The sequence below is a fragment of the Amyelois transitella genome, chromosome 14, assembly GCF_032362555.1.
Source record: "Amyelois transitella isolate CPQ chromosome 14, ilAmyTran1.1, whole genome shotgun sequence".
In the NCBI taxonomy this organism is placed as follows: Eukaryota; Metazoa; Arthropoda; class Insecta; order Lepidoptera; family Pyralidae; genus Amyelois; species Amyelois transitella.
This window is the reverse complement of record NC_083517.1, coordinates 5,412,404-5,435,528: the sequence shown is the minus strand read 5'-3', so window position 1 is coordinate 5,435,528 and position 23,125 is coordinate 5,412,404. Positions and strand designations below refer to the sequence as shown.

The following is a 23,125-nucleotide window of genomic DNA, read 5'->3' as shown; positions in this document are numbered from 1 at the left end:
ACTTGGACGCCACAATTTCAAGATTCAGCTGCCACTGTGATCATCGAACATATATAATAATATATATACACAGACTCAAGCATGCTAAGATTCGCTGCCGCTCCGGTATACTTGATGTTCCACACAGCTTAATGATGAAATTGAGAATGAAAATAGTGATAGGTTACCAAGGCATCGGCCAAATTATAGCCTATCTCATAAGGGAAATAGATGTATTGGTAATATTGTGGAACAATTTTCCGCAAAAATAATAATTGATTAAAAATATATATTTTTTTTTTGCATTTCTTGTAATTTTTGCTTACAGTATGACAACACTTTTGGGGAAACTATTGCTATGTAAAAATGTTACGCGGAGTTTACTTTATAGTGTTGGTATATTTTCTAAGTTCACTAAGTTCTTGGAGATACTCTTTAATGCGATTAATAAAAAAAAATATTTGTATTACGCATAATATGTAGGACTTACCAACATATAAGGCAACACTAGAAAAAACTATATTTGTTTCATGTGTTGTAGGTACTATATCTATGCACTCTATCAGGCACGGCCATTGTATTGGTTATATACATCTATAGGTAAGTATCTATGCTTGGTTCCAATTCAAAAATAAATCCATTTTATTCCTTGCAAAAAGCGTTTAAAAAAGGGGACCAAATAAATCTAGATTTCATTCGATGGAAAATGTGATCCAGCGCAGGTACGTAATTCATGTCAGTTATCAGTCCACTCTACTGCGCTGCGCTGTGTGAGGCTACGATCTATTTAAAAACGCACCAGCCTCGAGCGAGGTAGGAATGTGAAAAAAAAAATCGATTATGGAAAAAATCGATTAAAAATCGATTTTTTTAAAAGAAAAATCGATTTTTATACATGATTTTTTTTTAATTAATAATCGATTAAAAATCTATTTTTATAATCATACAATAAATGCACTCCAACATTACGTTTTTGTCTTCTGGCTTGGAGCCCGGAACGCGAACTGCCAAAGAATCTATCATAGCTCCATAATATTACATCAACGCCATCTGTGCAGTCTTTCTGTGCTCTTAAAACAGTTTAGATGATTAATTTAATCAAACATTGTCTAGATGGAATTAGTCGATGAACAGTATTTTACCGACATTCGGTTGATATTTTATTCATTATTCGTTGCTGAAACTTCATTTTTCAAACTTGATTGTTAAAAACTTTAATTTGTGTTGATATTGTAAGAGCTTTCTGTTTCTGTTGTTTATTTTTAATGAATAAATCTATTGATATAATGTAAATGGCGTTAATTTTGACATAAATTGAAAAATTAGGAAAAAATCTATCAATATAATAAAATCGATTATTTTCTTAAGAAAAATCGATTATTTGTTAATCGATTTTTCATACTTAAAAAATAAATCGATTATATAAAAATCGATTTTTATCAGCAATGTCACATCCCTAGAGCGAGGCACGCTACCCACCGTGCTGAGCCGCGCTGGCGCTGTGCCGTCTGTGCTGTTTTTTATGGAGCTCTGCCCTGCCATGCCTCGCTGTATCGAGCTATGATAGGTTTGGAGCAAGCTGCGTGCCCCTCCATCGCCTTCAGACCTCTCTCTCACTCTCGTACTTTCATCTCGCTCGCACTTGCGTATGCGCGCACAAAGAAACAAGAACGAACGAGTTTCAAAAGTTAAAAAACGTAGCTTAAGACACACAGCACAGCACAGCGCAGTACAGCGCAGTTTAGCTCGATGTTGATTTGACCCTTACGTATTTCGATTCTTTCCGAAAAAGGTCGATTTTTGAATCGATTTGAATCTTAAGTGAATGTATCGATATATAATATAAATATAAATCCATTTTATGAAAAAAAATCTAGATAACATAATGACTGATCTCTAACCAGTAGAATCAGTTTTTTAGTATAAGGAATTCGATGACAGCAATCATTACCATTTTAAAGTCAAAGAGCTTTGACTTAGACATGCCTATGAAAGAGAACAAATGTAACTTTTTTTTATTATTAAATTGAGGCTAAGGAAACTATTGGTAATATTACGGAAACATTCAACTAATTATAAATAATTTTATGGTCGCTATCAAAACTAAAAATTCGATTCTACGATAAATCGATTCAGATAATCCCTACTGCTGCCTGTCAGTCAGTTCTCTGTGCCTGATTGTGTAATTCCTGTTTCTTCGTTTATTTGCGTCAGTTGAGTTGAGTTCACTGTTATGGATGGAACCATTTTTAATTTTCTGTAATGTAATGAATATTTAAAGTAGAGAAGAGAAACGTTGGGGTTTGAGCTTACACGTTAAATTAATCGATACATAAACATTTTTTCATAACCGTAATAAGTGGAAGTATATTTTCAAATACGTTTACTACTTACAGTGAAATTGTGAAGAGTTAACAAGTGTAAAAAATACCCAATTCTAAGGAGCCATTTACACTAGACAAAAAGTCACGTAGGCTTTTTTGCATGATGTATCAACATGGAACTGTGTGATTGTTTTTAAAGTTTTTGTTTGTTACGTTTCGTATTCGTGAACAACAATGGATATCAAAAATATACAGAAAAATGCCATGCAGAAGAGTGCAGAGTTTACTTTCACTACTCCACCCGAAGCCCCAGTATTTGAGCCTACAGTCGAAGAATTTCTGGATCCCTTGGGCTATATAGCAAAAATTCGCCCGGTTGCTGAAAAAACAGGAATATGTAAAATAAAACCACCTTCACGTTGGCAGCCACCATTTTCTTTAGATGTAGATAAATTAAAATTTGTCCCAAGAATACAGAAAGTAAATGAGTTGGAAGCCATTACTCGCCTGAAACTTTTATTTCTCGAAAAGATACTAAAATTTTGGGAACTTCAAGGATCACCATTAAAAATTCCTATGTTAGAAAATAAAACACTAGACTTGTATTGTCTTAAGTTTTGGGTTGATGAAGAGGGTGGCTTCACTAACTGTAACACTCCAAAAAAATGGCGTAAAATCGCAAATGCTATGGGGTACAGTCAGAACACAAATACAATGAATTTTCTTAGAAATAATTATGAAAAGATCTTGCTTCCTTATGATATTTTTGAAAATAGTAAAGCTGAAATACTGAAAACTGTCAAAAAAACAGAATTGAAACCTGAAATAAAATCTGGTAGTGATGAAAAACCAGTATTCAAAGAAATATGTATTGATTCTATAGTAACAAAAATAGAGGATGAAAAACCACATAATAGTATAAAAAAGGCTAAAACTGGATCTGATAAAATAGATACAAATATGAAAAGTGAATCTGAAGAAACGAAACGTAACAGAGAGTTGCGGAGGTTGGCTTGTTATGGACCAGGGCCTAAGATGCCTGGTCTAAATGATGAGGAGTTTGATATTACCAAGTCAAGAAAAAGACCTAGATATGAATTAGATCCTTTAGCAATTTACACATGTGCAATTTGTCAAAAAGATAATAGAGATGACCTATTATTAATTTGTAATGGTTGTTCTGATACATATCACACATTCTGTCTCAAGCCACCATTATCATCAGTACCTGATGGTGATTGGAGATGTCCATGTTGTATAGCTGAGGAAGTCCATAAGCCAGCAGAAGCCTTTGGCTTTGCTCAAGCTGAAAGAGAATATACTCTCCAACAATTTGGCGAAATGGCTGATAAATTTAAATCAGATTACTTTGGGATGTCAGGTCATTTGGTACCTACAAATGTTGCTGAAAAAGAATTTTGGAGAATAATTTCATCTGTAGAGGAAGATGTCACAGTAGAGTATGGTGCAGACCTGCACTCAATGGACCATGGTTCTGGATTCCCTACAAAGTCTTCATTAAATCTATATCCTGGAGACCAAGAATATGTTGATTCAGGATGGAATTTAAACAATCTACCTGTATTGGAAGGATCTGTGTTAAGATTTATAAATGCTGATATATCCGGAATGACTGTACCATGGATGTATGTTGGTATGTGTTTTTCTGCTTTTTGCTGGCATAATGAAGATCACTGGAGCTACTCTATTAACTACTTGCATTGGGGTGAGGCTAAGACTTGGTATGGTGTGCCAGGGAGTGGAGCAGAGTTATTGGAGAATGCAATGAAAGCAGCTGCACCTGACCTGTTCAAATCTCAACCAGATTTATTACATCAATTAGTTACCATCATGAACCCAAATATATTAATGGCAGCAGGTGTACCAATATACAGAACAGATCAGCAAGCAGGAGAGTTCGTAGTAACCTTTCCTCGTGCCTATCATGCTGGTTTTAATCAGGGTTATAACTTTGCTGAAGCTGTCAACTTTGCACCTCCAGATTGGCTTAAAATTGGCAGAGAATGCATTTCACATTACAAAAACCTTAAAAGATTCTGTGTTTTTTCTCATGATGAACTTATTTGTAAAATGGCATTAGAAGGTGATCGTTTGGATTTAGAGACTGCATTAGAAACACAGAAAGAGTTGGTAAAAGCTACAGAAGAAGAAGGTGCATTAAGAGCATCTTTAGCTAAGAAAGGTTTAAAAAATGTTTGTAGAACAGCCTTTGAGTTGTTGGGCGATGATGAGCGTTTGTGTGATGTTTGTAAGACAACATGTTTCTTATCGTCAGTATCTTGCCCTGAGTGTAAACAAATGACATGTTTGCAACATGTCGATATGGGTTGCCAGTGTGCGATAGAAAAAAAGACACTTAATTATCGCTATGATATGGATGAACTTCACATAATGCTTCAAACTATAGATTTTAGAGTTAACAGCTTTGATAAATGGATGACAGAAGCAAAAAATATTTTGTTGCCTACTGCGCCAGATATTGGTAGGCTACAAAAGTTAAAACTTCTTGTAGATGAAGCTGAAGAATTAAAAATACCAAAATGCACACTTTTATCAACATTAAAAGAAGAGTATTCTAAAGCTTCTGTAGAAAATGAACCAATTGTTATAGAACTTGATGATGATTAAATACTAAAGTTAATGCAGTACAAAGTCTAATAGAATAAGTAAATTTAAGTGAATAGTATAGAGAAGTGTAGCTCTTGACAGAATACTATAGTTCCACTTACAAAGAAAGCAGAATATTTTGTAACTTCTATGTATATTTATGATCACAAGCACAGTTAATAAATATAAGCAATTACAGTACTAGTTTCTTTATAAGATATGCCTAGATCAATTTTAATTTTGACCCCAGTTAGTATGCATTCATTACCATTAATATCTCTGTATTCTGTACACTTATCTTAATAATAATTGTAACTTTAGTATTGAATTCGTATTTGATTATGTACTTTAATAAACATAATTAGTAGAATTAAAATTTATCATATATTGACTGGATTGATTTTAAATTTTATATAAATTACAATTAGCTTTTATTATTTAGGTATAAATTTGAACACTAATTTTTAATTATTTGATGTGGAATTATACATATAACAATTTTTGTCCCACCGTACTGTAAGTGAGTTTGAAGTTATAACTGAATTGTTCATTTTGTAGCATAACATAATTTTTTGAAGTTTATATGTTTGTATATTTAGATTTAGAGTGTAGGCTAAAGAATAAGTGTAGTATTAAGTTATTATACAGAGCAGCCAGAATTTCTAACTATATTATGTTTAAATAATTGTAACTTTAAATTATTGTGTTTTGGGCCGTCCAAACGCCCAGCCCTGGTAGCGACGTCAGCCAACGCTAATCAAATTATAAGTGAGGTTTGAGAGAATTTTGAGTGCACTCGCTTGTCTTCTAATTCAGTTTTGTTCTTTATAGCAATTCAAGTCACATGTATTCCTCGCCTCGTGTTGCCCTCCACCTCGTTGGCTAGCTGACCGAAATTTCCAAATAATGTAGCTGACTACGATTAAGTTTCTAGCCATGTAAACGTATTTTAAAATATTAGTCGCATATTTTTTTTTATTTATTGGAAGAGTCCACCATATAAATCGGCATATATATTCTCATTTTTCTGATTGATATGAGAGAAATAGACATGTTGAAAGTTAGATTACACATAAAATAAATATGAGTCTTTAATTTAGGAAATTATATTGGCGACTTCGACTAAATAAATACACGTACTATAAAAAATGTGAACTTGCCTATTGTATATGCATACGAGGAACGTTATTTTTTATATTACATTTCTCTATATTTAAATATTATAGAAGATTAAATTTGATTTTTTTTTCCTTTTTAAAGAAATTAATATCGCCAAGGTAAAGCGACTTTTAATTTTATCAACCATAAATATTACTTTGAGACTGTATAATGTTTATTTATTGGTAAGGATGTGGTGAAAAAGTGCGTGAGAATGAATTGCATGCTGAAATTTATTTGCCACTTTTAAGTTTTTTCAAACTTAAAATTTCTATAGTTTTGAAACATGTATTTACATGTCCTTTTTTGGTTGGCTGTAAAGTTTGTTTGTTAATACTTACGGCTATGAGTAGTTTTAGAATTATTCGAATTATTATCTTTTATCACAAAAGGTTAAATGAGAAATCATATTCTCAATATAAAATTTAGGCTAAATTAGTAGGTATTTTCATAATATTTGTTGACGCCATTGATTGACTGATTGCATTTTTATTTATCATTATACCTATCGTGTTTAATTGCGTGTTGAAATTGTAGTCTTATTTCAATTAAGTGATTTGCACTGTGAACTGTGATTATTATTTACTTTGCTTTTTTGTAAAATTATGGTAAAAAAGTAATATGAAATTGAGTGAGTATTATCTAGAAATAAATAAGTGCGTAATTTATATTTTGTTTTTTCTTCTTATAAGTACCTACTTTTATATTATTTATCACTTTTGGTCCCTCTCTCTTGCTATCAATTGGTGAATGCAATCGGATACCCATAGATCAATCTTGTTCTTGTACAGGTAGAAAAACTTTACTGGACCAAGAAAAAAAAAACTCACATAAAAAGAACAGGCTATGAGTACATAACTAAATCGCTAATGCATTCTTTTCCAGTATCTCGTCTCCATAGTTAAGAGTTCTTGAGTCTGTTCGTTTTTTCCACTAGTATTATTCACCTTAGTAGTTTACAGGCAAAGTATGGTAGGTTGGTAAACAAATATAATACCTAATTCGGTTCTGCCGAACTAGGTTCTTAATTTGCATGGCAAGATTCCAGAAATACTTTGACTATAGAAATAAAAATGGCATGGCATGTTGTACCTCCTTAAAACAAAAGAAATCATCAAAAATGCAAATAAATCTCATAATTGAGATGTAACATTAAAACGAGACGTGCTGTTATGTTGTCATCGTTATATTCTAATTCTAATATCTTATTTCACTGGTACCACAATTTTATATAGTGTAGGTACTAGCCAGTGTGTATACTCACCAATTGGTGCTATAATATTCCGAATAACAACAAAACTAAACTAAAAATGATACTTCAAAAGCTTTTTGTAAGTATATATTAGGCGCGAGTGTAAAAAAATGCAAGTTATCATTATAAAATGTGCAAAATATAACAATCGTAAATAACATCTGATTATATACTCCAAAACTGATTTTGTCACCATCATAATCACATTAATTGATAGCTTGATATAAAAAAAAATTATACCTGATTAATTCGATTTCATAGCACCTTTTTCACACAACCATATAAAATGGAAGACAATTTTAAATATGTTAACAACAAAAAAAAATATGGAAATGAGTATTACCCATTATAATGTGAATCAGTTTTAGAAATATTTCTATTATCTATATTATATATATCTATATTACGTATAACATCGGTAATAGAAACAAATCGATATTATAAAATATTCTACTTTAACATTAGCGTTTCTCTTTAAAGTCGTTGAAATATGAACTATATGATGTTACACAAACTAATGTTTTAAGAAAGTATTGTAGCTTCTGTCCCTGTCGCTCTAAACTAATTAGAGCGTAAAATGATGTTACTTTAAAACTTGTTTTTCACCTATCAGTGCTTGATAATAACAATCTATAGTTGTAAATAATACAAAAGTTATAATTTACTATGAAGTTTTTTAAATACCTACAAGACCATCAAGATTGATCAAATGTCGCTTAATTTTATTACTTAAATAAGTGCAATAAATTAGCAAATAGTATCAAAAATTTATCTTAGATTATAACAAGAACAGCAAAAAATAAAAATATTCATTGGTCGAGATTAAGTACATTGTCATATCAAATGTAAGTATCACAGCAATGTTATTATACCTACTATAACTACAGATATAAATTAATATAGAAAGACAAAGTGTTTTGCATGTTAAAACCGTGAGTTATAAAAGTTAAAATAGTGAATTTGTTAAAAATAAATGCAAATAGGCAGTCTTAAGTAGTGAGTGAACAATTATGCAGAAAAAACCTAATATTTTAGTTTACAATGTTAAAAATTATTATTACAATTAGAAATAATAATATCATCAAGGCGAAATATATTCGAAATGGTAATGAGATTCTATATTGCTCCTTCCAAGGCTTAAAATAGTATAACCCTATTCACCTTCTAATAAATAATAAGTGAGATATAAGTACATTATGCTCAGATTGCATTGGAGTGGATTTTTGTATCTTAAATATGACGCCAAAAAAATTAAATAACGCTTACACTACTGTAAGCGCAATCAGCACCAAAATAGTTAGCCAAAGGTAATATGAAGTCCAGAGTACATTATAAAGGTCAGTGGTGGGTGAGATTCAATTTGGTGCCCAGTGACGCCACGCTGGTTCTCGAAACTAAGATTCAATTTGGTACCTCATTCCCAATGAGGTCAATCCAAGTTGTAGACACTTGATTCCCTCATTCCCCGATATTAAGTCCTTATAGGCATCGGAAGGCTGTCAGTTAGTGAGATTTAATTTAGTATTCCAGTGACGTCGCTATAGTTCTCGAAATTGATATCAAATTTGTCATTCCGTGACGTCAGTCAGCTTTTTAAGTTGCTATGTCAGTTGATGGCGGTGACAGAGTCCCTCATTTCACGGCCTTTGGTCTCGATGGGCAGCGCCAAGCTGGCGGCGGCTGCTAGTAGCGCCGCCATTGAGTAGACGCCCGTCGCTATCACTATCGAGTTTTTTAGTAGGACCTGAAATTTGTGTAATTAATTGAACCTTATTAATTTATACAAAAATTTAATCATATCTATAACCGTTGTGGGGTAGACAGACTAAAAAGTCTTGAAAAGACAAAAAGGCCAAGTTTAAGCAATATAACTGAATTTATTATTATTAATTTAATACAATAAAATCTAATTTATCGTCGCAAAGCATAATAATATACAAGAATCAGTTTTTACATTGTTTTAGATAAGTTGTGAGAGCTATTTAACTCCAAACTAAGCTAAAGCCTGTATCTTGATTTTGTTATTCATATTCCTTAATTCTCAATATTAGATACGACATCACTTTGATTTAACAACTTAGAAATAAAGCTTCTACCGCTTCCAAAGCGCATGTTAAAAGGAAAACGGAGCAACACATTGAGGTGTTTTCTATCAAGTTAATTTATAGAGGTAGGTATATCCTCAATTTAAGCGTCGACAAATCTTGTCAAATAAAATTATTATGATCACAATACAGACCTGTGCCACATATGGTGTGACCATGGCTCCGAGTCTCGCCACTCCACTGCAGGCACCTACAGCCGTCGACCTTAAGGCAGTCGGATAAACCTGAAAATTATATGTCTTACACAATAGGTTTTTCAAACGGCTTCCTCAGATAGATCAGCTTAGATTATTACGAACAAGATTATTTGTGAATAAGAAAACTGCTTTAAATTATGTTTGCATTAATAATCTACGGAAAGATGAGTAGTCTTGTTAGGGGTTTAAGGTCCCCCTTGTTCTGTCCTTCTCAGTTTTTAGGGTTCCGTACATCTGAATACAAAAACGGAACCCTTATAGGATCACTCGTGTGTCTGTCCGTCCGTCGCTTACAGTCAATTATCTCCGAATCTATTAGACCGATTAAGTTGAAATTTGGTACACATATCAATTTCTGTGACCCAAACACAGAGGTGTGACGTGAGCAGATGAAATCTGTATATGGGGGGTCATTTTTGGGGGGGAAGGGGAAAATTAAAAAAAAAATTCTGAAAACTGCATCGTGTGGCATATCAAATGAAAGGTCTTGTAAAGGTTTTTTTGTAATTTTAAAATAAATAGTTTCCAAGTTATTCAAGAAAATAGACGAAAATTGACCATTCGCCCCCCCCCACCCCCCCTTATCTCCGAAACTACTGATCCTAAAATTTTGAAAAAAATACAGAAATTAGTTTTCTCCTTATAGATTATAGGAAAACCTATAAGAAGTCCATGATATTAAAATAACATGGTAAATCACTCAATATTGTGCGTACTAACTTACATTTTTTTTTAGTTACCACAAACAAATTTGGGTCAGATTTAAAAAAACATGATAGGTAACATCGTACGGAACCCTCTTCACGCGAGTTCAACTCGCACTTGTCCCCTTTTTTCTCCTGGTTTTAGTCTCATTCTCATCACTCTGGAGAGCAGCCCGAGGTCTGCCTTTGACTATGAACCCTGAATTATTTTATGGTAAGTCAGGTTTTTACACCAAGCGACTCCCATCTGACCTCTGCAACCTTTGCAGGTAAACCCAACCCGAATTAGAACGATCATGGTTGCCTGATCCAGTTGGTTGGTTAATCCAGTTTTGATTCCTAACAATGTTTTTCCTCACCGTAAGAGCATCGGTTAGTATTCAAACTAATGTATAAAACTTCGAATATAGTCACTGGTACATAGCCGAAGTGGCCGATTCGGTGGGACCCTGTCCTTATCAGTACTCAACTATGTAAGTGAAAATTTTTATTGAGGTTAGTATAAAAGACAAATCCCAACTGATATTATAAATGTAAAACTGCTGAACTACTACTGAACCAATCTTATACAATTAAGTCTGGAGAAGGGCATAAGTGACATTTTCATAAAGTTCCCGTGGGATTTGTGAAAAACCTGTATTCTTTTAAAGGTAGAACTAAATTCGTGCGTGTAGGGTCTTAGAGTATCTTAATTATAAATAAACGGTGTAGGTGGTGCTAATAAATCATTTAAATTCACGCGTGTACTTAGATGACGCTAAATTCTGGTATAAAAAAGTTAGTGAGAAATATTCGCGAAGAAAAGACAATCATCATCCCCCTGGGTTTGGTCCCGGTTGCGTCTTCATCTCTCTGAAGAGGAAGCCGAGGTGCGCCTATGACCATGATAGTGTAAAAACCTGACTTACTTTTGGTTGGGTACCTTATGCTAAACTGTTTGACCCTTACACTGTTCATATTTAAAACATCGGTATGGAAGTATGGATGGATTGGAATTAAGAGGTAGGAAATATTTAGAAGTGGGACATGTGTGAGTAAAGAAAATATAAAAAAGTTATTATAATTACCTCTGGTGTGTAGACGTAGGCGGCTTGGAACAATCCGGCGATGATGCCGCGCGCCACGAACAAAATGCATGTTAGGAATGTGCGGCTGAAAATAATACATACATCCATAAAATCACGCCTCTTTCCCGGAGGGGTAGGCAGAGACTACCTCTTTCCACTTGCCACGATCTCTGCATACTTCCTTCGCTTCATCCACATTCATAACTCTCTTCATGCCAGCTCGGCGGTTTCGGGTACTTTTGACTTGACCCTTTACCAGGACGTCCTTAATTTGATCAAGATACGTTCGTCTAGGTCTTCCCACTCCGACCTTTCCCTCCACACTCTCCTTGTATACCTGCTTAGTCAACCTGCTTTCATTCATCCTCTCCACATGAACGAATCATCTTAACATACCCTTTTCTTTAAAATAATATTATTCTGTATATTAAAAAGGACTACAAATTTTGCAACGGTTCGCAAAATTTGGCAAAGGTACAAGACTCCCATGGAAATTAAACGCCGGAGAAGCTTTATTCATAAATACAAATGCTTTCATTTGAATCGCGCCCAAGACTCAAAGTCAACTAACCATCTTAAAGTGGTGACTCAGAGATTGAGACAGTTCAGGGAGACCACTCTTTTTCTATATACAGATGTCGTCGGAGGCGACTTCAGATCAAACGACACAAAAGCACAACTACCACTGCAAGATGGCCATATTTTAAAATTGAATCAATTTATTTAAAATATACACTACCTATATATTTCTTGTTTTTCCTGTGACAATTTAAAGGAGTATCAAGATAGAAATAGGTAACTTACTTGTCGTTATAAATCAGCACACAAACACAGATGGCGAATATAACGAACTGCGACGCCATAGTTTTCTTTCGTCCGAACTTCTCAATTATGAAAATGGTGGCAAAAATTCCTGAAAAGAATATTATTTATACATATAAGTAATCAAATTGTAATAAGCCAATGTCTGTACTTAGAAGATATTGCGAAAGAAATCGATATGATGGAATGTGGGTTTTTATTAATCTTTAGAATTTCTGTTTTTCTGTATGCATGTTGTGCATGTTGGTAGGTACTCGCATTACACGAAAACCATTGATCCGGGTCAGCTTTAATGTATTGACAGCGAACAAATTCGCGGGAAATACCTAGCAATTATATAAATCCCAAAAGAAAGTGACAGAGACTGAAACAGTACCAGCGTAGTGAGGAACTTAATTTAGCCGGATTATACCTGGGAACTCGGCTAGCGTAGTCCACAGCAGATCCATATAGTCGGTAGTCTGCAGCGGGCGGCAGTCGGCGGCGCACGTCTCGCCGAGACTCGACGGCTCGTTCTCGAACAGTTCCGTCGTCATCAAAACCAGGCCGTAGTAACAAAACGCACAGGACATCCTGTCAAATTGTATAAAAGATTCTGTAAGTTACGTAAATACGACGGCTAACAAAACAACTAACTGTAACTATCTGATAATCTGTCTAAAGTTTGTTCGGTCTCCGGCATTGTTAGTTTTAAGTCCATACATAAGTACATTTAATAACATTTTTATCCCTTACGGGGAAACCGAGACAACAGTCTGACACAAAGAATGATAGGCCACGGTTAGCTGTAAAGCTTAAAGATGGAACCGATATTAAAATAGTGTCAGGTTGTGAGACCGTCGACTAAAAGAAGAAAGCCAAGTTTATAAGCCTACCCTGTTAAGTTCATTGCTTTGCTTATATGTACTGACGACGTCAAGATAGGATTACTTCAGACTATGGTAATAGTACCGGGTCAGCGTAGGCATAACAGCGTAGTCATAACTTTAGCTCTCTCATTCTTTTCATAATTGCATTTTTTATCTTTTCGATATATTGCTGTTCCAATATTAATTATAAGAAGCTTACCAAATGAACCAGAGCAAGAGGCTAGTGTTTCTGAGATGCGGTATGAGCAGATGCTTCAAGCGGCCGCGCTGTCCGATGCCGACTGAGTCGTCGCACACAAGTCGACCTAGCAACATCGGTCTCCCGTTGTCTTGCGCTATCTGGAAAGGGTCAATTTAAAAAATATAAATGTCAAAAGTGTTGCACGCAGATTGTAAAAGTAAATCAAGGGAAAAGCTAATAAACTTGGGATTCTTCTTTTAGGCGATTGACTAGCAACCTGACTCTGTTTAAATACCTAAAGTTCCATCATTAAGACATATATGTAAACATAGCCATTCAGTCTTTGTCTACCCCGTTAGGGATTAAGACGTATTTGTTAGTATGTTTGTCAAAGCAATAATACATAAGTAAATTAATATAAATTACGTCTTTTTGCCTTACGCCAACTTAACGTTAGAGCTAACAGTCTCAAAAAGACTGTAAGACAACATTCAGCTGGATTAAAACAAATTGATGCAATTGAGCCTTCTTGACAGGTTGCATGCCAATCGCCTTCAAAAGAAACTCAAGTTTATAAGATTTTCCCTTGACTGGCAATTACAATCTGCACGGGAAGAGAAGCAGCTGGCACACAATACGTTTTGCCAAACTAACAGATCAGCATGGTAATACACATACCAGGATAATAAAATTACCTCAAATTACTTTTTTCCATCAGTCTTATAAATTGGGACAATTAGAAAGATTTTTTTTTTATTTCTCCTAAATCTTTCTTTTCTGTATTATATAAATTTAAATATACCTATACAATACAATTGTTACCTGTTCTAGTGTGGCTAATGCTTTATCTGGTTGCCCACTTGCTACATGATATCTCGCAGACTCCGGTAACCACTGAAAAAAAAAATAACGCCGATTTTTCACAAGAAATCATTAAGATAGGCATATGACTGCCGCATCAAATACGAACAGAAGACATATGAGAAGAGTCTTATAGGTATATACGGGACAAATTACTCAGATTGAATTAGCCACAAAGTACAATAATAACTCTGCCATACTTAATTTTATTAACCACAATTATAATATCCAAGACCAACGCCAATTGGAAAAAGTTCCATTTTTATCTTGCCCTGGAACCTGGTTCAGACACAGGCAGCTCAGACTAGGCAAATACTAAAATATAGACGCCATCATTGATTTGGCATAAAATGACGTGATTTGGGTAGAATGACGATTCTACTTACAGGACATATGATTGCGAACATTAGGAGCGGTATTGTGGATAACGCCAGAAGCCAGTGTACCCCTAGTGTGGGCATCACAACCAGGGCCAATGCCACTTCCAAACACGCACCCAGCGCCCAGAAACACTATAACATAAATTTATTTTAGTCCTATACTTAATGGAAGTCAGCACATTGATTATAAGTTACCATCAGTTAATTCATTAATTAACAAGACCTGATAATTTTTGTGAATTCTTAATATAAAAAAATATTCTATTTATATTTGAAACAAAAAGTGAAAAAAATACAGGTCAAAGGAGTAATGAGAGTACTTGTTAAATTTCTTGTAATGTTTACCTACAAGACCAAAGCTTTGGTCTGTTAATTAAAAGTCAGTCCTAGATATTGTAAGTTTTGTTCTATTTATATACTACACAGTTACATATACAGTTTGATATACTAAAAATATTATGTTATCAAAATTTAAAAATAGATGTGAGATAACTTACATCAAGAAGAACTACACACTTAGCCCTCTGTTTTGTCGGTAAAAATTCAGCATACAAAGTAACTCTGAAAAAAAGGTTTAAATTATAAGTTTCTAGAAGCTTCATTTCTTGCATTAATTCTAAAGGACACTAAGTGATATTTAATAGTAAACTGTTAAGTTGAACTTACGATTGTGGGACACAGCCAATAGCAAAGCCAACCAGACCACGAAGGAACAGTAACCAAAGAAAGTTAGGTGCAATAGCACTTAATAGTCCATAATAAAATAACAGCACACCACACATACTGAGGGCCTGCAAAACATAGAAAACAGATTGCTGTTATTATGTATGTATACATATAATTTACATTCACAGGAACATATTATTCTAGAGGCCGCCCGCGACTGCGTCCCCGTGGAATCATTCCCGCGGGAACTCCGGGATAAAAAGCCTGTATGTTATTCTGGGGCTTCAGCTACCTGTATACCAAATTTCATCATAATCGGTTCAGAAGTTTTTGCATTAAAGAGTAACAAACATCCATACTGGCATCCTGACATACTCACAAACTTTCACATTTATAATATTAGTAGGATAGGATATATATATCGGACATATTGTCTCAGAGATAAGCAGACTACATCCTTTCTGTAGAAGAAGTTTCAAACAAACTTGTCAGTTTAGGTTATTCATAATGCAAAATAATTATGTACTGCTACTACTACTACTACTACAAAAAAAAAAAAAACACTATTGAAGCTTGTACAATTAGTGTTTTAGTTTTTGCAATAAATACTTACAGTTTTTCTTCCATAACGGTCGCTGATATTGCCCCAAAATGTTGAACTCAACATCATTCCCATGAATACAATTGTTGTTGTGAGAGCTTGTTGGTATCTGAAATTTATTAATAAAAATTCGCTGTTTTTAATTGTCGTGTGATTTTATTTTTGTGACTTGTGGCATGTAGATGTCGCGCCGTATACAGTTTGTGTACATTAAATATTGTACCTCGCAAGGCATCGGAATTATATGTATTTTTTATGTACACTGTCTAATTATGGCAGTTATGCAAAGAGAGCAAAAAAAATGTTTTATTAATATCACTGAATAAATGTGTGGAAAAAATAGTTTCAAAATTGGCATTGTATATAGAAAGATATAATTAAAACCATTACTTGCTTATATTCCATTCACAGTGTAATGCCGGAGAAAGTATACTGAGAATAGTCATCTCCATTGAGTCTGCCATCCAACATAGGCCTGTGCAAAGGGACAATTTTACTTGGAACCAACCAAAACCAAGTGCATTCACAGCCTGTGTGACAGTGAAGGTATCTGAAAGAAAAGTTATCCAAAACTTTAATACTATATCTATTTGTTTTATTAAATGAGATCATTACATTCTTACACTTTATCATTTCATTTTACATGGACTTTAGAATAGGATGTGAAGACTTAATACAGAACCAAAGGGATATTAAGAGATTTCGTAGAGAGTCAAAAAAGAGTGCTGTTGGGGAAGTAAACTTAAGAGCAATTATTTGAACCCTTTCTGTGATTTGCATAAAGTTGGTAGAGTCATGATAGGTAGTAAGATCGTCCCCTTATAAAACGTAAACGTAAGTGATTCGAAGGCCTCGAATACATTAAACGAAATCAGTAACTAACAAAAATGCATACCGTCGGGCACAACGGAGACTGAAGCCATTTCGATTTCCTGTGGTGGAGGCATGTTTTGGAGAGGTGGCCGCGGGCCGACAGCATTATCATCTAGGTCTTGATATCCCTTTGCACGACCCATCGCTGATAATTCGCACAGTTATTCAACAAATTTTATTGACGTGGATCTTCGTGTAACGGGATAGTCGTTTACTGTAACTGTATACCCATTGATTAAAAGTATTTACAAATGATGAATAGCGAATGAACAGGCATTTGTTAAACATAACATTTAATATTGGCAACTGAAGGTTTTTATTTTTATTTCGAATATGGGTAAAAGTAAAAGAAAGTTTCAAAACAAATAAAGATAAACTAATTTTTGATGAATGAAATGAAATGTCAACTAATGACATTGATTGACAAACTCGACCAAACCATCACTTTTTTTTAGCTATGCAGGGTTCCTACTAGTTGCACATACAAATCTCAGAAAAACATAGAGCTCTTTTTATTTCTTACTAAAATGCATAGATTTTGTAACTGTGTCTTCAAAAAGCTGCCTAGAATTTCCCACAATAATAGCCTTACCTTTTTTTGGGTTCATAATGCTGTCAAACTCTCGAGACAACTCAAAACGGAGAGAAATAATAATTTTACAGCGCCACACAGCAGAGTTAAAGATCGTTAGCATTATCATAGATGGTCTCTTTCTCTCTCATCTCTGCGTGTTCCCAGTTGTACCCTCCAAGTGTTTTGGGGCCCGGGGTCCGTCATACAACATAGATGGTGAGAAGTGGAAAATCGAGTGGTTAGTCAATAAAAATATAAAAGAGTCGTGAAGACAGGATTATGCCCCAGGGGATAACCGACGACAGATCTCGCCACGAAGACAGGTTCAGAGGCGAACAGTCTGCTGCCGACCGCGAAGTTAAAGGGACATAAGCGCCAGCAGGGAATCATAATAGTCAACTGTAGACATTGAACACATCTATATGAACAAGCACAGTTACTTACCTAAGGTAGGTATGGCATTTAACGCCCAATGTGTAAAAACGCCCGAATGCTAAAAATCGGAGATAATGCCGCACGAGTTACGTTATACTTCATGCACACATAGAATAAACCAATAGGAACGCGCGGACGCGACGCGGCGCCGCTCAGGCCATCGGTCGCTCAGTTGTAAACCGAACTTGAAGGACGCCGGCAGTGCACGCTGTTCTTATAAAAAATACTCCGACAAATCCGTAAGTTTTAATTCATTTTCTGTAATTTACATGTCTAATTTTGTGATAAGCGTTCTATTTAGATATCTTTATTCATATTTCATTGACAATTTGATTGATTTGTTTGTAATTATGTGTGAAAATATGAGAACTAGGTACAAGGTGCTATTCGGGTAATAACGCCCCGTGACGTGAGGTTTTTGGGCGTCAATAGCCTGTATGGGCGCTATTATCCTAAGTGGGCGTATTTATACAAGGCGAAAATCGATGTGTTTTATTTCATAATGATTTGCTTTTAACAGATCCGGGAAATGAATCCATCTCATTCCACACGTAAAAGAAGAGGGGAGTCATGGTCTGAAGACACTATGAAAGTTGCCATTAAAGCTGTGCAAAGAGGTCATTTGACTCAGCGATCAGCAGCGGCAAGGTATAATATTCCGCGAAGAACTTTAAGAGACCATTTAAAAACAGGTCAAGAAATTAAACGTTTGGGGAGAAAACCTATTTTAACGAATACACAAGAAAAAGATTTAGCATCGCGGATAAAAAGATTTGCTAGTATTGGGATTCCACTAACGCCTAAATTCATAAGAAAACAAGCTTTCTTATTTTGCGAGAGATATGACATAAAAAATAATTTCAATAAATCCAAAAGGATTGCCGGCGTAGATTGGTTAAGATACTTTTTAAAAAGAAATCCATCCATTAGTAAACGAAAACCGCAAATAATGAACCCAGCTCGTGCACAAAAGTTGAATAGACCTATTGTTCAACAACATTTTTAGAATATCCGCAAATTATATGATGAGTTAGACATACTGCGATAGACATACATCATTTCAGGGCGTTAATTGACGTACTGTTTTGGGGCGTCATTAGCCACCTACGGTGAATAGCGCCCAATAATCATTTTAATAATAATCTGATTTTTTATTAAAATCCTTTAAAAATTGATCTTCTATTGTTATAGAACATGTTAAAAGTGAAATATTTTTGTTATAGATGATTAAGTAGAAATTACGAGATGTTTGAAAGTGTTATAAAATTATAATATTTTAGTAAATTAATATTTTAGTAAATTTTAGTAAACTACAAATGTAGTTCATATAATGATAATTATGATGCTATCTAAAAAAAGATAATATAATATACTTTTAAGTTTTGTACGGCTCTAAGTCGAAATATATGTGTTTATTAAGATATTACGTAAATAAATATATGGGCGTTACTAAAAACTGTATGTTCAGTAACGCCAATGACAGGCTATTCAGAAAGTCTTTGTTTTCATAATCTTATATGACTGATAACATATATGTGTTAGTTTTTTGTATTCTTTTTTTGACAATAAAACTATTTTTCTAAACAGTTTTTTAATCCAATCATTTTATTCAATAATATATTGAATTGAAATTAAGCGGGCGTTAAATGCCTATGATACCTTACATTATCTACCATAGGCCTTACGAACATTTATGCCCTCAGTGACCTTGAGCAAACCAGTGCGGGCGCTATAATAAGGGCAGAGTTCTGACAGGAAATTACTTTTAAGTAATCTTTTGGACGAGGGAAGATAATTTTTAATTTCAAATTTTCAAGAGCTAATGTTTCAGAAAGACGGTACAATAGAAATAGGGCGACCGACAGCCTCTAAATATTGTATGCTTGGTTGAGTTATCTAATTTTGGCAGGGATCGTCATATTTTCTTTTTATATGTCTAACGTTGCTGAACTAACGATAGTTTTGTTTTTATTTTAAATTAAATTAGTCTCGTTTATAAGTAGGTATTTATTTTTCATTCATATGATCACGTCTATATCCCTTGCGGGGAAGAGAGACTCTGTCTACCCCGCAAGGGATATAGACGTGACCATATGTATGTATGTTTACGAAGTTATATAGTATGTATGTTAAATGGGTAACCTACAAAAATAATCAATTAGATTATTGTTATAAAATAAAGAAATTATTTAAATCGGTAGTGTCATTTATTTTATCATTATTTTTTCATTATATGTATTTTATGTACTACACAATAGGTAGATACTGTGAACTCTATTTATTTATAATGTCATAAATTCAATAAAATATAATACTAAAGAACTAACAACTTCCCAAGATAATAACAAAAATATGTGCTATTATATTTTGAACGCGTTTGGCGTATGATGCATAATAAATAGCGTACAAAATGGGTATTCCGATTAATTAACAATTTTAATTTCCGATTGGGATGACTAGTTACATAAAATTGAAAACATTGTAAAAAATATAATTTTTAACAAACCCAGGTTATTATGAAAATAATAATTTATGAGTTATAGGTAAGCACCTAAATAACATTCACAAATTAGATGGTAGTTTTAAAAAAAAAAGAGATAGATAACAATAAATCACAACATCGAAAATATGGTATCGACGATCAACGGACATTAACATCAACTAGTAATACTTCAGAGGCTTCTAATTACATACATTATTATAAACTAGGATTATTATTGTCAAATTAATTCAATTAATTTGACAATTTTTAAAAACAGATATGTAGGTACTTTGGAAATAGGTATACATTTTCTTAAGATGTAGGTACTTTGTTAAAACACTATTTTTACAAGTGTGGATTTAGTAGTAAATCTTACACTAAACGAGTAGAGATTGGGATTAACCATGAAAAAGATGACGGACGCAATCAAAAGCATCTTTTGATGGGTCTTTAAGACCATGTGTATATCTATTAGTTATAAGTTTAGTTAAGAAGCTGTAAAGCTAAAATATCACCTAATCCTCCATTTTCTTGAGAGAATCGCTTTATTAGTATACTAATGAATTTTGCTTTGCAAATAGACCATTTCTTATTGTCTATGTAAGTAGACTGTAGACCAAGTAATAAGTATAAAAGTAATATCTACTGAAATAGCACCTGAACGGAAAAAAATACAATTAGGCAGCAATGAAATAAATTGTTTGTGTCCATTGTTAGGTACAACTTTAAATTTAATACTTAAGTCTTCCATAAAATAAGTTCATGATATATTAAATAAATACAAGTAAACACAGTAACAAACACGATCATTAAAAATAGCAATAGCTTTTTCAAAACATTTTATCCTAAAGTGGTGTGAAGGGATCAGATACGACTTCAAGTACGAGTACTTTGCACTTGTTTAAGCTCGAAGACTGAAACTCTAGCTGTAATAGATTTGTCATCCACAAGATTATGTAAAATTAATTTCTATCTAAAGTAAAGTAATTTTTAGATAATTCTACATATTTACAAAAACGCACATCATTGTGCAATAGCTGCCGACGACTGAAAGGGCAACGTGTATGTATCCTACCATTAATCAATAATAGATATAGTTTCAACAATCAACAACTCATCCCACACAGATTATAGTCAGTTTTTGTACAACATTTTCATTTTATACAGTTTAATATTAAATAATTTCTCAGCTCTAAGTATTATTATAGTAGGAAAAAGTTTCAGTGTTGCTGTAAGTACATAAAAGTAAATTAACTAACTCGTAATTTGGAACAACGAAAGAGAAAAAAAGGGATTTTTATTATTTAATTCTTCCAAATAATTTCTAGAACCTTTTAAAAAAATCCCAAACCTAAAATTCATTATTATGTAAATGGCATTAAAATGACTGCTTATCTTATGTATGGACATCTAGATTTTAGATTTGATAGAATTTTCTCAGCCGTAATGTCGCCTTTGTCAATAAATATTTAGTCTACATTTAATGTACTCAGTCTCATATTTGTTGGCGGTGATCAATGCACGTTTAAGTAGCAATGCGTTGTTTCAAGCCTCGAAGTTCCAGCACGAGGTCGCTGTCTCCCGCCACGAACCGTTTATTGATCCTCTTTCCTTTCGTTGATTCCTGTCAACAAATAAATAAAACTGAAAATCTTCCAGTTGGCATAATACCCAGGAAGATTATAAAGATAATTCGTGTAATATGAAGCGTCCTAGCTTGAGCAGACAGTGATATATTCTAAGGTGTTACTTAGTTATGGAGTGGGGTTTCCCGTGCCGTACCCCGATTGACCCGGCCTTCAGCGCAGTTCACCCGCCACCCCCCAGCCCGCTTAGTCTATTTTTAGATATCGGTATTTTTTTTAACTTCTAAAACTGTTGCTGTTACTGTTTATTATGAATCGATAGACAATTACGAATTAGATTGTCTTACTTGTGGTGATGTGGACTTGGGATTGACTGCCAGTAACTTTACAATTTTATTGTAGTATTCTGTATCCCTTTTGTGACTTCCATTAAAATGATTCCAGATTTTCGTAGTTTGTCCTTGCGGTGGAATTGCTATTTCCTTTTGACCTGCTTTAGGTTCCATCGTACTTGATGCGGGAGCAACTGTCGTCACACTTCTTTTGTTTCCATTCCAATTTATGAATCCTTCATCAGATGCGTAATCATAATCATCATCCTTCGGAACTGTTTTTGGAACATGATATAGTGGTTTTCCAGCTAAGGCTTTAAGTTCGCGGACATCTTCGTCCTCTGCGTTCTTATCTTCATAATCTACAGGCGGGAATGCTACACGAGAGTTTTCACGTCGCCTTTGAGCATCTTGAGCCATTTGTGTTAGGATAAGGTTGTCTAAGAAAGCAGCGCTGACATCATCGACATCGTTACTTCGCCAGCGTGAATTACCATCATTTTCGAACCAAGTCTCTTGTCCGATTGGTAGAGCAGCGAGTCGTTCTTCTTGTCGTTTGGAGCCTTCGTTGGCAAAGAAATGTTCATAAGGGTCATATATATATGGGTATGGCATTTGTCCATAAACTTCCGGAACGCTCATTGCTGGGGCGTCGTAATAATATTGGACTTTCGGCGCGTAATAATATTCGTCATCGGGATATTCTCTAGGACCTTGTGGTGGGTACCATGTTTGCATGGGATACGCCTTCACATGTGTTACTAAGTAGCCAAATAAGACTGTGTACCATCTAAAACAATTAAAAATAATAAAGTATATAACGTAAATAAAGTAAAATATGTTATAAAACATGTTAACTTAAATGATGTTTCTTTTTTATTGTCAAAAAAACTTTACTACTTCATTTTAACTTAATAATTTATGCGTTTAAAATATTTTTTTTTATAAATCATTCAAATTATTGTATATAATAATATAATATTCCACCCACCTTAAATTTGAGATCTGCATATTGGATTCACACAAATTTGTTGTAATCACCAGAGTAT

General features: G+C 34.0%; 3 protein-coding genes across 3 annotated transcripts; 1 reads left to right on the top strand and 2 right to left on the bottom strand.

The window, feature by feature from the left end:
- The first annotated feature begins 2,151 nt into the window (after positions 1–2,151).
- On the top strand, positions 2,152–6,744 carry LOC106139568 (lysine-specific demethylase 5). The gene has a single exon (XM_013341038.2). It carries the CDS (start codon positions 2,538–2,540, stop codon positions 4,950–4,952), a length of 2,415 nt encoding a protein of 804 aa, XP_013196492.1. The 5' UTR covers positions 2,152–2,537; the 3' UTR covers positions 4,953–6,744.
- Positions 6,745–6,979: 235 nt separating this feature from the next.
- LOC106141244 (synaptic vesicle 2-related protein) lies at positions 6,980–17,045 on the bottom strand. The gene is made up of 13 exons (XM_060947646.1): positions 16,690–17,045; positions 16,185–16,344; positions 15,807–15,903; positions 15,194–15,318; positions 15,025–15,088; positions 14,534–14,659; positions 14,109–14,180; positions 13,305–13,444; positions 12,649–12,809; positions 12,219–12,327; positions 11,415–11,499; positions 9,581–9,670; positions 6,980–9,085 (listed from the first exon to the last, which is right to left on the bottom strand). The coding sequence occupies exons 1-13, from the start codon at positions 16,808–16,810 to the stop codon at positions 8,948–8,950; spliced, it is 1,488 nt and encodes a 495-aa protein (XP_060803629.1). The 5' UTR covers positions 16,811–17,045; the 3' UTR covers positions 6,980–8,947.
- Positions 17,046–21,501: 4,456 nt separating this feature from the next.
- LOC106140616 (uncharacterized) lies at positions 21,502–23,125 on the bottom strand. The gene is made up of 3 exons (XM_013342225.2): positions 23,068–23,125; positions 22,092–22,866; positions 21,502–21,782 (listed from the first exon to the last, which is right to left on the bottom strand). Exons 1-3 carry the CDS (start codon positions 23,085–23,087, stop codon positions 21,684–21,686), a joined length of 894 nt encoding a protein of 297 aa, XP_013197679.2. The 5' UTR covers positions 23,088–23,125; the 3' UTR covers positions 21,502–21,683.

What these genes read in the sequence shown, in the direction of transcription:
- LOC106139568 (XM_013341038.2), top strand. Translation starts at nt 2,538, where the DNA reads ATGGATATCAAAAATATACAGAAAAATGCCATGCAGAAGAGTGCAGAG.
- LOC106141244 (XM_060947646.1), bottom strand. Translation starts at nt 16,810, where the DNA reads ATGGGTCGTGCAAAGGGATATCAAGACCTAGATGATAATGCTGTCGGC. An exon ending in ACCGTTATGGAAGAAAAACT is followed by an intron (nt 15,319 to 15,806) that starts GTAAGTATTTAT and finishes TATGTTTTGCAG; the next exon opens with GCCCTCAGTATGTGTGGTGT. An exon ending in ATTGGCTGTGTCCCACAATC is followed by an intron (nt 15,089 to 15,193) that starts GTAAGTTCAACT and finishes CCTTTTTTTCAG; the next exon opens with AGTTACTTTGTATGCTGAAT.
- LOC106140616 (XM_013342225.2), bottom strand. Translation starts at nt 23,087, where the DNA reads ATGCAGATCTCAAATTTAAG. An exon ending in ATGCAGATCTCAAATTTAAG is followed by an intron (nt 22,867 to 23,067) that starts GTGGGTGGAATA and finishes TAATTGTTTTAG; the next exon opens with ATGGTACACAGTCTTATTTG. An exon ending in CCAAGTCCACATCACCACAA is followed by an intron (nt 21,783 to 22,091) that starts GTAAGACAATCT and finishes ATTTGTTGACAG; the next exon opens with GAATCAACGAAAGGAAAGAG.